This window comes from Falco peregrinus, chromosome 8 (genome assembly GCF_023634155.1).
Source record: "Falco peregrinus isolate bFalPer1 chromosome 8, bFalPer1.pri, whole genome shotgun sequence".
NCBI classification, from domain to species: domain Eukaryota; kingdom Metazoa; phylum Chordata; class Aves; order Falconiformes; family Falconidae; genus Falco; species Falco peregrinus.
In genome coordinates this window covers 45,287,576-45,303,833 of record NC_073728.1, presented here as the reverse complement: position 1 = coordinate 45,303,833, position 16,258 = coordinate 45,287,576, and the positions used below count along the sequence as shown (strand labels likewise).

Below are 16,258 nucleotides of genomic sequence, written 5' to 3'. Positions count from 1 at the left end.
TAAAGTTCTCCCGCATCCAGGGAAAGAGGGAAGGGGACCTTGAGCCCCCAGTATCCAGGTGAAGTGAATAAAGTGAGCTCTTCTGGGATGCTCCAACAACTAAGGAGGCCAGAGGGGGACACATCTCCTGGAGCCAAGAGCTCTGCTCCAAGAGCTGACAGCAATTCCTGCTGTCATATGCAGCTCAGGGACAGCCAGCAGCCAGGGTGAGCTATTAAAATACAATTTATTGGTACAAATCAGACATCATGAAACAAACCTGGTTTAGAAAAAGCTGTCATGTTCTGCACAGATGGATTGGAAATGAACTGTCCCATGACAGGAGCAATTGGCAATGGTGGCAAACAGACTGGGTGGACAGGTGTAGGCTGGGCAGGGTAGGGGAGAGACTGTTCTGGGGCTGGAGTTCTGCCCTGGAGGGCTCTTGACAGCCAGCTAAAAGTCCTCAAAGAGAAGCAGGGCACAGCAGGAGGTATCTGTCCTGTGCAGGTGTGTCCCTCAGTGCAGGGGTTCCCCAGGTGTTCAGGACTTGGGGAAAACAGAGATCCAGGTGAGGGCAGGGGGAGGAAGGAGGAGGACTGTCACCTGCACTGGGGCCCTCTCCAATGGCTTGAAACTGTCTTTTGTTCAGATGATGTTGCCTTGAACTAAGAGAGTTATCCAGCAGGGCCTCACCTTGTTCATCTCTCAGCTGCTTAAGCTTTCAGCTCTTCTGGCCATCCAACCTGTGTGTCCTCCAGCCCATGCTGTTCCTGAAGCAAAGACTGGTCCTGTATTCTAGGCTTTGGGTCTCCAGCCCTGCAAGTGTTGGGTCATGGTTTGAAGGGCAGCACCCAAAATGGCTGGGGTTTGCACTCATTTCCTGGAGAAGACAGACACCAATGGCTGCTCTGGTCATGCAACACATCCCACTGGATCTCAGGGACAGAGAAACGGTCTCTGTCCCAGTACATAAGGTCAGGCTTGACTGAACCAGGCTTGGTCTGCATACATTTTCCATGCCTATTGGGACAGAAATACAGACATGCAGCTCAATACATTCACACAGCCAAACAAGACAAAGAAGTGACAATGTTTACAGAGATGGACAACCCCTAAGGGGACATGGGAATAGGTAAACTCAAGGCATATTTGCTTAAATCTGGTTATATGACTCCCCATAGCACTTACTGCCAACATAGCTCTGCAGAATGAGATGGGAGTAATGCCCTCCTGCCCCCCCCCCCCCCCCCCCCCCCCCCCATCACTTTTCAGTCTTTTGTCCTTAAATCCTTTCCCCACACTCTGGTGAGCCACTATCCCAGCAGCCCCACAAAGTCCGGAGTGATCCATACATGGAGTGTGCTGTGGGTGGACCTAGCAGCTGAAATAATGCGAATGATTCCCAGGGCTTTGGGCAGAGCCACCCAGGCCCAGTGCTGGTCACTATTTCAGGTCATTGTTGATAACCACACTGTCATGCATGTCACTGTAAGTTGTCATCTTCTTCCTCTTGCCAAAGGTGGAGAAGCTGTTCTTGTTCTCCCGGCTCAGGAAGAGGGGCCCGTCTTTACTGGAGAGTAGGGTGGGCGTGCCAGGGATATAGACATTGTGCTGATAATCCAGGGCTTCGATGTGCCCTGGGTACAAGGGGCTGTACTGGGGTGTCCAGATGCTGTTGGTGCCTGTTGAAGCCTTCTGAAACTCTGGAGGAAAGATGAGCATAAGACTGGCTCAGGGGAGGTCACACCCATAGCTCAGTGAGACAGTAACATCCATGTCCCAGCATGCAAGCCTGTGCCCATATGTCACTGACCTCCCCTCTGAGCCTGGACACCCTTTCCACCCCACAAACCTCTACCGCTGCTAGTAACAGGGATGTGTTCCCCCCACAGCACCTCCACCAAGTGACAAGAAGGTCTGGTTTTCCCAGCCCCGGTGCCCCAATACTAACCAGAGACAGGGGTCACCAGTGTGCACAGCCTCTCATGCTCCTTCTGGAGGGCTCTGCGGATTTCCCCCATGTCCTCCAGGCTCTGGGAGCTAAAGAGAAGAGACCAACTCAAAGCTGCATCAGAGATAACATCCCTGTCCCCACAGCCCCCTTCCACCTGCTCCCTCTGTTCCTGCAGTGCTGGATTTGGTACCTCTTCAGGGCAGGTTGCTGTGTGCTTGGAGGCAGCCAGTCCGTGTTGGGCTGCTTGATCTGGAAAACACAGGGAAGGGCAAGGGTGGTTATTGGGACCCTCTGTTAAGCAGCCCAGACCTGCCAGCACAAGGCTTCAGTAGCCAGGGATGCAGGACCCCATTGCCTCTTTCTCCATGCCCTTTGTGGAGAAGCAAGCAACATGTTCCGATTTTAAGGAAACTGAGGCAGTGTTGAACCAGCCTCAGTTCTGGACCTTCCCCACCCTCCTGAGATATTGGGGCGTCTGGGAGTTTAAATGTCAAAGTCTGTCTTTCCGGGGAGGGAGAGGGGCTTCTCCTATTTCTGTTAATTTTAAAAAGCCTTTTTTGCAGGTGTGAGCCCAGGTCTCAGGCACCAAAGGGTGAGAGGTACGGAATTTGGCTGCATACGCGATGTCCCAGGGGGATTGCAAACAACTAGGGGGAAATCCCATTAACATATTAGAGAAGTGAGTCCAGCAGTTCGAGGAGACATGTGGGGAGAGCCTCTTGGCAGCGAATCTTGGGCTCTCCTTGGAAGGGCTGTTTTATTAAAGTCAAACGTAAGTGGATTAGACGCCTCATCACTCTCCATCCTTGTAATCGTGTTTCGATGAAAGAGTCTTTCATCGGGAAAATTAGGCATTCCTCATTTCAATACCTAACAAATGTTGACATCAAAATCCCACCCCAAAGACCCCACCCCCCTCCCTGGCAGCACAGCCTGCTGCAGCACAGGCCAGGCCTAGGTGCCAGAACTGGGGACATGAGCAGTGCTGGCAAGACCAGGAGCAGCCCCGGCTGAAGCAGTGGGACACTGCAATCAGGCTTTTGCAGTGTGAACTGCTCACCCACACAAAGGAGATGCCACCCCCACCACCCCACCTGCTCCCCAGAGCACTGCAGCACCTCCATTGCCTATGATGGGTGCAAAAGGTGGCGAGAAGGGATTTCCTCTCACCTCAGCTAGCCCTGTCAGGAAGTGGTGGAGTTTCCCACTGCCTGACAGCTCCTAATTCCCGCATTGGTCAAAGGCACGAGTTATTCTCTGGGAAAATCCGTGCCTGGTTTCTCTCATGGCAGAGGCTGAGGGAAGGGTCTGGGGGGACCCGCAGAGTGCCGATAAACACTGCCAGGCACAGTGTTACCTGCTTGGAGACCTGAAGCTGGTGGCCCAGCTGGGACCGCTTACTGGGGTCCTTCTCGTTGTTCCGTGGGGGGCTGCAGGGTTTGAGGAACATGAAGTCACTCTGGGCAGACTCAGGACCAAGGCAGACCTTGTAGCAGTAGCCTGGGGGGCCAGTCCCAGGCACATCAAGGCAGGTGGCAGCTGTGGTCCCTGCAGGGGGCTGCACCATCAGGTTGGATGTCTTCAGGCCATCAGAGGAGGATCTGGACCTGGGGCAGCAGTGGCAGCGGGACAGTGAGCAGCTGTCACCTTGGCAGGAGTGCTGCTCTCTGCGGCACCGAATGGCTGTGAGGATGAGGATGGCAAGGAGGAAGGTGAAAGAGATGGAGCCCAGGGAGACAAGGAGGTAGAGAGTGACTGGGGAGGATGAGGAGGCCTCAGGGGGGAGGCTGAACTCGCTGAAGTCGGAGAGAGTCTGAGGCATGGTCTCCACCACAGAAAGCAGGAGGGACACGGTGGCAGAGAGAGCTGGCTGCCCACCATCCCGCACTTGCACCACCAGCCGCTGCTGGGTTGCATCCTGTTCCAGAAAAGAGCGGAGGGTGCGCAGCTCGCCAGTGTCTGGTGCCACACTGAAGAGGGTGAAGTCAGTGGCCTGAAGGAGCTGGTAGGAGAGGCGGGAGTTCAGCCCCGCATCTGCATCCACTGCGGACACCGTGCCCACAAGGTAGCCAGGCCTGGCTGATCGCGGCACCAGCTCGGTGGCCACGGAACCATTGCGTGGCATAGGGGAAATGATGACTGGAGCATTGTCATTCTGGTCCAGCACAAAGATGTGGACGGTGACATTGGCACTGAGTGGGGGGAAACCCGCATCCTGTGCTTGCACCTGGATCTGGAAGCTGCGGATCTGCTCGTAATCGAGGGAGCGCAGGGCATACATGTGCCCACTGTCTGAGTTGATGGACACATAGGTGCCCACAGGCATGCCATGGATGTGCTCATCAGCAATGGAGTAGGACAGATAGGCGTTTTGTTGGCAGTCAGGGTCCAGTGCACTGACAGAGCAGATGGAGGCACCTGGTGCATTGTTCTCCATCACGTAGACGCTGTAGGAAGGCTGGAGGAAGCGTGGGGCATTGTCGTTCACATCGGACACTGGGACGGTGAGGGTGCTGCGTGTCAGCAGCGCTGGAGAGCCCATGTCCCGTGCTGTGATGCTTACATTATACTCAGGCACAACCTCCCTATCCAGTGCCTGTGTGGTGACCAGCGTGTAGTAGTTGCGGAAGGAAGAACGGAGCTCAAATGGTACATCAGGGCTGACCTCACAGCTCACACGCCCATTGTCCCCAGAGTCCCGGTCCAGAACGCTGATGACAGCAATGACAGTGCCTGGTGGGGCATCCTCTAGCACGGGTGTGGACACAGAGGTGAGGGTCACCTCTGGTGCATTGTCATTCACATCAAGGAGGTGCACAAGTACCCGGCAGTGCACGGCCACAGCTGAGGGTCCACGGTCCTTGGCTTGCACGTAGAGCTCGTGGAGGCTTGCCCGCTCATAGTCCAGAGGGCCCTTCAGCAGCACCTGCCCACTCTGGGGCTCTATGTGGAAGAGCTCCCGGACGCGCGGGGGTGCATGCCCACTGAAGGAGTACTCGATCTCCCCGTTGGGGCCCTCATCCAGGTCAGTGGCATTGAGCTGGATGACCAGGGTTCCAGCAGGGGCATCTTCAGGAAGACTCACACTATAGGAGGGCTGGTCAAAGGCAGGCACATTGTCATTTGCATCCAGCACCATGACGAGGATATGAGCTGTGCCTGAGCGCTCGGGGACACCGCCATCGAGAGCAGTGAGCAGCACCCGGTGCGCGGGTTGCTGCTCGCGGTCAAGGGCACGCTCCAGCACCAGCTCTGCAAACTTGCTGGCATCACTGCGTGTCTGCACCTCAAGCGAAAAGAAACTGTTGGGGCTGAGCCGATAGGTGTGCACCGAATTGGTACCCACATCAGGATCCTGGGCACTCTCCAGTGGGAAGCGGGCACCAAGTACAGCGGATTCAGCCACCTCCAGCACATACTCTTGCCAGGGGAAGGTGGGCGCATGGTCATTGATGTCCAGCACTTCCACCTCGATGCGGTACAGCTCCAGAGGGCTTTCGACGAGGAGCTGCAGGTGGAGCAGGCAGGTCCCCCCGGCCTCGCACACCTCCTCCCGGTCAATCCTCTCGTTCACAAAGAGGATCCCGTTCTCCAGGTTCACCTCCAGGTGCTGCCTGGCCCCGGCCCGTGACACGATGCGGAACCGCCGCGCTGACAGGGTGGACACGTCCAGCCCCAGGTCCTCACCCAGGTTGGCCACGAAGGCTCCGTGCTCCAGCTCCTCCGGCACGGTGTAGCGCAGCTGCCCACCCGCCGGGCGCGGTGCCGGGGGCCCGGCCAGCAGGAGGAACAGGAGGCAGCGGAGGAAAAGCTGCCCCCGCCCGGAGCCTGCCCAGGCACCCATGGCCCCGCAGCGCTGTCGGGGGCGCGGGGTCCCACCCGCGCCCCCGCGTCCCCCCCTCGCCTTCGCTCGCCCCTCGCACTTCCAAGGAGTTTCGGGCCCCCGGGGGCGGCGGAGTGGGGGCCCTGCCTGGAGCAGGGGGGCCGAGCCGCGGCCACCGGCGGCCACTTAACCCTTTCCCTGCTGGCCTGCTGGGCGCGGGGAGGGGATGCAATCCGGGCCGCGGTGCCACACCAGAATAGCCAGAATAGGTCTACCGGAGACGGACGCACCTGGGGAGGGGGCTCGCTCCGGGGAGGTCCCGTTAACGGCGGTGGAAGCTCCCGTGAGACCGATCGCTGCCGAGGGCACCGGTATAACCCCGCAGATGCTGCGCTCGTCCCCGCGGTAGATTAAGAGGAGCCCGGATCGCGGCGGCTGCCAAATCCCCCGGCCACGTCCCCCGCCGCGCTGGTCCTAACCTTTACCAGATGGTTAAGCCCCTCCAGACTTGATTACATTTCCCTGCACACCGTTTTCCTTGTAATGCGGAGTTTTTAATTACCGGAGCAGGGGGGATTACAGCCCTGGATAAAGCTGAGCCCATCAGCGCGGAGGCACAGAAAGACCCCCTCCCTTCCCCTCCTTCCCCGCCTGCTCCCACCCCCGACACCCCGCCTGCCCACAGCACCGCGCCGCTAATCCCGCTCCCCCACCGGACAGCCCGCTGTCAGCCCCCTCGTGCTCTCGGGGCACGATCCCGCCAGAGACCCGAGGACCTTTTCCCCCCACCCCCCAGCTCCCCCCACGGGCACAAACTTTCCGACCCCCGCGGAAGACGAGGTGGGGGCGGGCTCGGACCGAGCCTCCGGTCCCCCACCGGCCCCCGCAGGGCGGCAGACGGAGCCCCCTGCGCCCCCCCTCCGCCCCGGCCCGGTACCGATCGCGGTCCCTGCGCTGGCCGATCCGTTCTCCCCGCAGACCCGTCTCCAGCCGCCGTCGTGCCCGGGCAGCTCCGCGCGGCGCCTCCCACCGGCGCCGTCCCCGGGGGCGCTCGGTAACGGGACGGGGCGGCCGCCTCCCCCCCCCGCCCCGCGGCTGCTTAGGGCGCGGATAATCCTCTAACGATCTAGTTAAGGGCTCGGCGGGGCTCGGAGCGGCTTTAGCTGTGCAGTGATATTTCACCGCCTTTGTCTCTGCCTCACGGTCCCCGGTGAGAAGGGAACCGCCGGCTTCAACGCTCCCCCCTCCCGGGGACCCGCGGGGGAGGCAGGCTGCAGGGGCGACCAGAGGGCGCGAGAGGCGGCGAGGCTGGAGGGGCTCGTCGGGCTGCGGAAAGGGGGTTTGGTCCCTGGGAGGGCAGCACGACCCACGCGGGACGTGCCGCGCTCGTGGGGCGGCCGCTTAGCGGGGGGGGCGCGGGTAGGGGCGGGGGGCGCCGCGGGAGGGAGCGGTGCGGACGGGTCACGCGTGGGCCCGGCCGCTCGCAGGTGGAATCGGGACGGCTCCCGGTAAGTGACGCCCGGGGTGCGTGGGAAGCGCCGATCACGGCCGGCCCGGCCCCCGCACCGTCTCCCACGCCAGGGCCACCCCTGGCGGCGTCGTAGTCATCTCCCCCTCGTTTCTTTCTCATCCCACCCCCCCCCCCCCCCATCCCCGATCTGACCCCCCCCCGCGCCCTGCCTCACCGCCCAGCCCTACCCGGGGCTGGGACCCCGGAGGTGGGAAGGCTGGGGCAGGGCTGCTCCGGGAGTCCCCCGAGGGCTGGCCAGGCCAGAGGGAGGATCGGGGGGGTGGTGGGGGGGCGTGGGGGTGGAGGAACGAACGAACTAACCACACTGGACACAGAGATTTTCGAGGGTTTCGTTTCCCTTCAGTCCTCCCCCGTCCCTGATGAAGAGCGTTGTGGGAAATCCTCAGAGAGACTCTCGCCCTTTTGTTTGATTCAGATAAAAATATTCATGCCCCCCGCCCCCCAACAGGTGCAACCTATTCCGGCAGGATCCGTGCCCCCCGCCCCCTGCCCGGTCCTGCCTGCCCTTTTCCTGCTTGGCGGCCCCTGCCCTACTCCCCCTGCCCAGCTCTCCATGGCTGCTTGCTTCCTTGGGGGGAGATCCATCCTCGTGTCCCCCCTCACCTGCTTCCCCCCACCCCGAGGGACGTCACAGGATAGTCCCATCCTGTTCCTTTTCCTGCCTCCCCCAACCCTGGGGTCCATTCCTGCCTCCCCCCAGCCCCCACGATTCCAGGGGACCAAGGTCAAAAGTGGGGGGCTTGAGAGTGGGTACAGGCTTGTTTCGAGGATCCCTTCCCTGAAGGAAATAGCACAGGCTGAGGGTGGTTGGGGGTGCTGCAGAGGGATGTGGGATGCAAAAAAGAGCCTTGTTTGGAGCAACATAGCAGAGGAGGGTGAACAGCAGGATGGGGGAGATGACATGGGGACAGTCTAGCACTCCAGCTAGCACCCCACTTTATGTCCTGCAGATCTTAAGTCCCCTCTTGTGATGCAGGGGAGTGTTCAGCTGCCAGCCCTGTTCTCTTGGGATAAGGAATCAGGACGCAGCTAGAAGCTTGTTTTTGGAAGACGCTGGAAGCTAGAAGAAGGAGGGGTGTGTGTGTGTCTCTGAGATGTCTTGGCATAGGCAGGCGGGTGGCCGGTTGCCGCAGGTCAGCACTGATGTGCCTTGGCAAGGCCAGCCAGAGAGATCAGGGTGCGATGTAGCAGGAGATGCTGCAGGTTGAGCCGCCTTGGAAAAGCCACGCAGAGAGCAAAGGGTTGGGGGACTCACCCAGCTGCCTGCAGGCAACAAACCTTGCCCAGCCACCACCATCACTCCATTTTCCTGTCCACTGCATTCTGGGGCAGCAGAAGGGTCCGTAAGAAAAGCTGTCCCTGCCAGAACACACGTCCCTTCCCCCACCTCCCCAAGGCGCCCATCTGCCCAGCCGTGCATGTGGCTGCTCCTTTCTTGCTTAAAGCAAGAGCAGTTATAGTTTGCAGTGCCCAAGAGGGCAACCACAGTGGGAGGCGGGGGTCTCCTGAGTGAAGATGAGAGCAGCCCTGGCCCCGCGGCTGGTAAGTCAGTCCCTGGTTGCTTGTGCGGGGTCAGGTGCTAGGGGCTCTCTCTTTGAAGCTGCAAAGCTCTGTGCAGCAGGATGCCCTGATCAGTGCTCCTTCCCTTCTGAAGCTCTGGCTGTCTTCCCTTGGGAGGACAAAGTGGTGCCCTGAAAGGGATAGTGGCCGTCTTGGTGTGTTTTATCAGGGCTGGTGGGGCACTCTGCCTACCCTTGGGTGCTGGGATGCAAAACATGAAACATGCCCCATCTCCTTTCAGAGGAGCACAGGGACATGATGAGAAGCTACGAACATGAGTTGGAGAAGGGAAATTCTTATTAGGCATTAGGGAAAAAATCTTCACTGCAAGGCTGGTAAAACACTGGTGCAGGGACCAGACTGTGGCAGGAATTGTCATCCTTGGAGATCCTCCTGAGCACCCCGATCTACTGGCCTTGCTCTGAGCAGGGATGCACCAGGGACCTCCAGAGGTCCTGACTGATTAAAAACTTTGTATGATTTGGAAAGCCCCAATCTGTAGCAACCCAAACTAAGCAGAGGGGAAGTGGTCACCAAGATGAGGGAGTTCACTGCCCGGAGAGCCTTGGTTTCAAGAGATTGTGGGTCCCGCGCTTGTCAAGGAGCCATTTCTTTTCACAGACGCCTTGTCCAGAGGTGGGGTATGGAGCAATGAAGGATGCTGGAGCTCCATTTGCACTGGAAGTCTTGGTCCATGAGCTCTGTCCTGCAAGGTGCTTGAGTTGCTCAGCACCCTTGTATTCCTTGGCAGCAGTGCAGGTAGACCTTTTGCACCAGGCAGTTTAGACTCAGAGGATGTCAGTAAAGTTTTCCTGAAGTCCCATGTGGTTTGTAGGTGAGAAGAAGATGTGGTGACCAATGCAAGGGCCAATACTGGTACAGTACACTGGATTCCTCTGGCCAGCAACACATGGGAACAAGTGCACAACCCCTCTGCCTGGGGCAGATGGAGGCTGAGACACAGGCTCAGCTCTGAGCAGACCCTCTGTAGCCATCGTCTATGTCTGAGCATTTTCAGGACATGGGAGGGCCAGTCCTGCTCAGCTTCTAGGTGAGCCAGTTCTGGCTCCCTGTAGGACACAAACTTCACTAGCAGCTCCAGCAGCCAAGGTCTCTGCTCCTGTTTCAGTCAGGGTTTTTTTTTTTGCAAACTCAAGCCTGCAAAGGGAGCTGCTTTCACAGCTGGTGGCTTGTCCTTCTTGAAGAAAGAGACCTTGGACTCAAAGAAGAAGAAGAGCTGTCTCCCTATTATCCTAAGAGCTGGGCCTCATGCTGCCGTGGGCATCCTTTTAGAGACTCTCCCCTAAGATGTCCTGTGGGAATGCCTCCTTTCCTCCGGGAAGGACTGAGAAGAAAGGGGGGTCACTAAGCAGGAAAGTAAACCTTGGACTCAAAGAAGAAGAAGAGCTGTCTCCCTATTATCCTAAGAGCTGGGCCTCATGCTGCCATGGGCATCCTTTTAGAGACTCTCCCCTAAGATGTCCTGTGGGAATGCCTCCTTTCCTCCAGGAAGGACTGAGAAGAAAGGGGGGTCACTAAGCAGGAAAGTAAAGGTGGGCAATGGTGTGTTGCTTGCATGGGGGGAAAAGCAGAGGCCTTGGAAGAGAGGAGGTAACACCTTGCCTCTGTCAGGCACCAGTGTGACTGATCTTGGAATATTGTCCACAGCGCCTGCGCCTGAAGTTTTGAAAGAAGATTAAAAAACTGATTTAAGGCTTGGAAAAATATGTTACAGGGAGAAGTGTAAGTGAAACTGTCTGAACTCTGTGCAAAAAGAAGCTGGAGGAGGTTTGATGGTAGAGCCAGGGAGGTGTCACAAGGATGACAGGACAGTTAAAGGCTTGCAGACCCACGGCTTGAGCCAGCTTCACACACTGGGCAGTGAGAGCGGATCAAGGTGTCAGAACTGTTGATGGTGTCTATGTCTTTTGGTGTTTGCAGATCCATGTGGAACAGCTGATGTGTTTGCCAAGCCCAAGTTCCCCAGTGTATCTTGATGAAGTGGGAAGACTGGCTCTGGCGAGAGGGATTCCAGTTCACCTCACCTCCTCCAGCAGAGAAATCACTGCAGCTGTCCCCTCCATGTGGGTGGTCCTACAAGAAATGTGACCAATGTGACCTGCTCCTTCCTATAAGAAGGTCCTGTAGCCACAAGGGAGTACCTTGTCAGCTTCCACAGAGCTCCAGGGAAGGGGCTATAACCCTAACACAACCCAAACACAAGGCTAACAGCTTCCCTTGGCCTCTCCTCTCCTCTCCTCTAGCAACGTGCTAAACAGCAGGGGGAAATGTTGGAGTTGAGACCCCAGCCAAGAGGCCAAGCGGCAGGAGCTGGGGTGGATGTTTCCTCTCCCCACACACATCTCTTTGCAACAACACCCAAACAGCAAATGGATGCCCACATTTCATTTTGAAGTCCCACATCCCTGGGCTAGGTTGGTGGTTTCAGAAGGAAAAGGTAGAAAAAGGCACATTCTCCTTTGTCCCCGTTTCTGGGGTTTAGCCATCTGCTTGTATGGAGCCATCCTGGATCTCTGGGGATGCATTTCTGGAGAAGAAATTCCAATTCTTCTAGTCCTGGAAAGATATGGGGGTGTTTTCTGCTTCTCTGTCCCCCACATCACTTTATTTCTCTTTCCCCATTCCCAAGAAGGGACCACCTTTACCTTCCCACCCTCCCCTAGACCCTGCTGGGGATTGTGTGGCCCCCTGAGACACCCCCCAACATCCCCACCTGCTCCCAGGAGCTTTGTAGATCCTCCAGGTCTCCCTTTTCTCCCCCACCAGCCCTACTTCTTTCCTCTCCGTCTGGGAGATCAGTCATCGAGGGTGTCGACACGCACACACCCGACTCCCCCGGGAGGATGGGGAGCGTGAAGCTGGGGGTGGTGTTCTGCTGCGAGAAGGCAAAGCTGCCATCAGCAGGCGCTTTGATCTACAGACAATTACAGACGAGTGTAGGACCTCGCTCTGCTCAGCCAATAAATAATGGAATTTGTGTGTTGACACAGACAGATTTCCCCCAAACTGTCAGAGAAGGGGAGACGAGAGTGAGTGAACGGGAGCCTGAGTGGCTGGAGGGAAGGGGAGAGGAGCGGGCAGGGGAAGGGGTGAGAAGGGCCTGTGGGAAAACAGGGAGAGGGGGCAAGGGAGGAAAGAAAGACCATGTTTGGGGAGGCAGTGCTGATGGGGGGAGCTGGACAGGGAGGAGGAGAAGAAGCCCTAAGGAACACATATTTGTAGAGGGGAAGGAAAATCAAGACAGGAACTGTGGGTGGAAAGGGGGAGGGAGTGCTGCATACACAGCAGGCTGGAAACAGTGGGGGAAAAAAAAATCTGAAGGTGGAAAAGAAAGAGAGGGAGGAACAAAGCCATGGCAGTGCCCCCGGGGCTCCCCGGCTGCCTGGCAGATCACAAGCTCTCCGCTCTCGAGCAGGGACCATATTCCCACAGCCCTCCACAGAGCGGCCCTGACCTCCCCAGGCGCTCTGCACCGCGAAGCTGGTGACAGGGAGGCAGGCACAAGTTGGTGAAATGGTGCCGCTGGTATGCAGCAAACAGTAGAAATTTGCTCAGAGATCACAAGTCCCCAAAAAACCTCCTGTGATGCCCTGTCCCTGTGCTCCCTCTGCTCCTCCCCATCACCCTCCCCATCTCGCCCTCTCCCTGATCCTTCTGCAGCCTGGAGCTGTTTATTCTGTGGCTGATAATGTTTTTTTACTTTACTTGTGACAAAGAAATACCTCCCCTTTGCTCAGGAGCCCAACCACCGAGCCCAGCAGAAAACCATCCATTCTTCCAGCAACCCTCCAGCCCAATGTGGCTGTGGCAGCAGTTCCAACAGGGATGGGGGGAGCCACTGGGGCTGTCTCCTTCCTCCCAGTTTGGAACACTCAAAAGCACTGTTTGTTCCCTCCTGCCTCATCTGTGGCCTGACCTGGCTCAGCCCTGAATGAATGAACAAAGATGCACTTGCTGAGTCCTCCAGGCCAGGCACCACTTCACTGTAGGTGCCCCCACTCCCTCCTTGGCCCTTCTTGAAAAATGGGTGTCCATGTTTCCCATCCAAGCTCCAGATGGGATGCAAACACCTCCCAGCCCAGGGACAACACCCCACACCCCCCCCCCAAGTCTTTACCTTCCCCTAACCCAGCCTTCCATCCCTTCCCAGCTCCAACCAGCCCTTGCACAGATCAGGCTCTCCCCTGCAGCCACCTTGTCCCTCGGCATGAGCACAGGTTACAGGTTGGGCCAAGGGTTGCCTGACCAGGGTGGCACTTAGTAAACCGGGTGTCTGCAGAGCTGGGGGCAGCAGCAGTGCTGGCTCTAGGGCTGTGTGGGATGGTGCTGCAGCAGCAGGTCATCTGACAGGCTTGGGGGACCCAGGAGCCTCACAGCCCATCCCCAGCGGGGCGGGGGTTTGGTGGTACATCCCCTGGCACTGCTGTACCGGGTCAGAGCGAAGCAGAAGCAGGGGCTTCTGGGGATATCGCCTATGGATGTTTTTTAGCTTAATGACGGCAAATGGCAAGAGTGGCTGCCTAAGTGGGGCAACGGTAGCTTATGGCCTCAGCAGTGGGAGGACTGGAGCTCCTGCCAAGCTCTTAAACCTCTCTTTTGGGAGGGAGGGATGTAAAGCTGGTGTAAATTGCTAAAAAGCTGGGTCTTTTTGCTAATAAAGTCACTGAAGCAGGTAATGATTCAGCTGGCCAAGGCAGAGTAACACACAGGGCCAGGCTGGGACCCCTTCTCCAGAATTGCTCCAGGTCCCTGATCTCAGCCATTTTACCGGGACAGTAGGAATGCTGGGCTGGATCCAGCTGCTGCTGCTCTAGTCCACAGCAGGACCGGAAGAGAGTGAGGAAGGTGGGCCAGCAGGAGAGGGCAAGGCTGCAGGTTGCCCGAGAGCCTCCCGGGTCCCTCTGAAGGAAGGAAAGGGGAAAAGCAGCTGGATGTTTGCGCTCAGCCCCCCCCTCCATGAGGCTTCAGCCCTCCCTCCCAGGATGAGGCCAGGGAAGACAGCAGCTGGGAGTGAAGTGGTGGGGGAGAGAAGTGGTGGGAACAAGAGAGATTTCTGTTTGCTCTAGGGTCTGCTGTGCCACCCAAGTGCTTCTCCAAAGCATTGCCATCAATGTTCAATGGGAAGGGGCTGTAGCAGGCTGAGCATGGTCCCCAGCCCAGCTGGGACAGACAGGGTGCAGGCAGGTCTGCTGAACTGGGAGATGCCTCCTACAGGTCCTCCAAGCTGCACACAGTGAGGAACTGCACTGTGACAGGGGCAGAGTCCTCCCTCTGCCCAGGCACTGAGAACAATGACCAAGCTAGCTCCAGGCACCTCAAAACACTTTCATGGTGAGACCAGGCAGGATACCCCAGCCTTGATGTGGGAACCATGAGAAACACCCCTCCTTACCCGACCAGATGCCAGTTTTAACTCGTGGAAGGGCTGCATCCCCTTTAGGCAAGAGGCACAGGGCACCCCAGCCCTGTTTGCTGGTGGGGGAAAGCAAGGAGAGCTGCAGGGCTGGGGCTCCCTCTCTCCAATTAAATCCCCAAGCCCTGACCCACACGGGCACATTCAGCACCAACAGCCTTTACAACTCAGCACGGAGATGGCGAGTGCTAGTGAAGACTCATGGAGAACCACTGCTCCAGCGTTGGGGGCCATGAGCAAAGGGTTAACACCCCACAGCAGCACTAAGCAGCGGTGGAAGCAAAGGGTTAATGCGGTGGGTGCAGGGAATGTTATCTGTCTCTTCTCTAAATACTATTTCCTCCCATGAAACCAGCTTTTCATCCTTGGCTAGAGGCAGCTCCCGCTGCTGGGAGTCCAGCAAGAGCTTGTATCTGCTGCCGCACACACCACTGCTCCCAGCAAGCCGCCGAGACAAAGAGTTGCACTCCCCAGTGCTGGGCCCAGGCAGCAGCAGCGTGGAGATGCTGGGGCTGGGGCTTAAGCCCAGAGGATGCAGATGGCCTCCAGACGGAGTGCAGGTACGACAGGCTTTTTAACAAAGAGGAATCTCGGTAATAAAAGCCCTCTCCCATGCTGCTGTATGGCAGAGGGGTTTCCTCCCCATCTTGCAGGGACCAAGAGCAGCAGGCCCTGGGAAAGCGGGCACAGGCCTGGGCAGGCTCCAGCCAGCAGCGAGAGGCTGCACAAACAGAGCCACCTACCCGGGAAGGTTTTTCGGGTGCTGCCCATTTCAAACCTCACCCCTCAGGTGCACCAGAATGGACAAGAACGGCAGGATGCTCTGTAGGGAAACCAAGGCAGCATCCACTGGCTCCAAGGTCACAATCCAGGACAGAGGGAGGGTGCAGGGCAGCCTCCGCCCTTTCCCCAGCAGCGCAAACCAAATTCAGGCTGCAGCAAGGCTCTGGTTGTCTGCAGAGCTGGTGGCTGGGATAAAATGGCTGCTGCTAAATCTTCTCTGAAACGTCCTAAACTTTTAATGCATATGAAACCACGGCAGCATCCCTTTCGCACCCCGGAGGGCACAAAGGCACAAGCGTCTCCTCTCTCCCATTCAGCCAGAGCCACGTGCTGCAGTCTGAACAGCGCTAGGTACGTGGCTGGAATGAAAGTTGCCCTTGCAGCTCGTGTGCTCAGAGAGCGTTTGCCGAAGTCAAAGGATTGCCAAGTTAAAAGGGTCAAACCTCCAAGGACAGTTGTATCTGACTGGCTATATATCATTTCAATAGCATCTTCAACGGGGATTATAATCTGAATTGAAGCGGAAAGACCTGAGGCAATGAAGCTGTCAGCAGTCTAAGATTAAGGAATTAAAACAGCAGCACAACATTACAGGATTTGTTCTAGATGTATTAGAAAGAGCAGGCTAAACACACTGCAGCCTTCCTTGGGTTGGAAATTTCATAGAGTACAGAGAAGGGCAAGAGCAAGGATTTCATCAATATACATAAACAGAGAGGAGAGTGAGACAGAGCTATGAAAACCCAGCCACGCAAGATATAAATCCTAACTGTAGACGGAAATGAGTCACACAAGGTTTGACTGAGGCAAATAAAAGCAGAAATGAAGTGGATTTAGGGAAGGGCAGAGGTGAAAAGACACTGATAGCCAGTAGACAGGAAAAAAATGGCCCCTAATATACTAAAGCTGGTAAAATCTGGAATGCAGCCCAGCCTGCTTTTGGATCACCTGCTGGAAATGCAGGTCCCCAGTGCTGTCCTCCCTTTCCCTTCCCCTTTCCACATTGTTACAGCCATCTCCATAATTACTTAAAAAAGCCAAGAATGATGTCAACTGTCTGCATAGGGCAACTGTCAGAGCCATGACAGAAGGGGGCAACAAACCTTGCCTTTGCCACCACCAGCTCTGCACAGCTTGGGAGGTGGGAAGCAGAAGCTCTCGAAACAAAGAAGGAATCAAACTCTCACCAAA

At 57.2% G+C, this 16,258-nt stretch overlaps 1 protein-coding gene across 1 annotated transcript; it reads right to left on the bottom strand.

Annotated features, from left to right (window-relative positions):
• Window positions 1–207: 207 nt before the first annotated feature.
• On the bottom strand, window positions 208–6,391 carry LOC101919205 (protocadherin-10-like). Its single transcript, XM_013300364.3, has 4 exons — window positions 3,294–6,391; window positions 2,127–2,185; window positions 1,934–2,022; window positions 208–1,685 (listed from the first exon to the last, which is right to left on the bottom strand). The coding sequence occupies exons 1-4, from the start codon at window positions 5,778–5,780 to the stop codon at window positions 1,426–1,428; spliced, it is 2,895 nt and encodes a 964-aa protein (XP_013155818.2). The 5' UTR covers window positions 5,781–6,391; the 3' UTR covers window positions 208–1,425.
• Window positions 6,392–16,258: the final 9,867 nt, after the last annotated feature.

Bases quoted from the DNA above. Each gene is read 5' to 3' on its own strand.
- LOC101919205 (XM_013300364.3), bottom strand. From the start codon at position 5,780: ATGGGTGCCTGGGCAGGCTCCGGGCGGGGGCAGCTTTTCCTCCGCTGC. The intron at 2,023-2,126 runs GTACCAAATCCA...TCTTCTCTTTAG, and splicing joins CAGCAACCTGCCCTGAAGAG to CTCCCAGAGCCTGGAGGACA. The intron at 1,686-1,933 runs GTTAGTATTGGG...TCTTTCCTCCAG, and splicing joins ACTGGTGACCCCTGTCTCTG to AGTTTCAGAAGGCTTCAACA.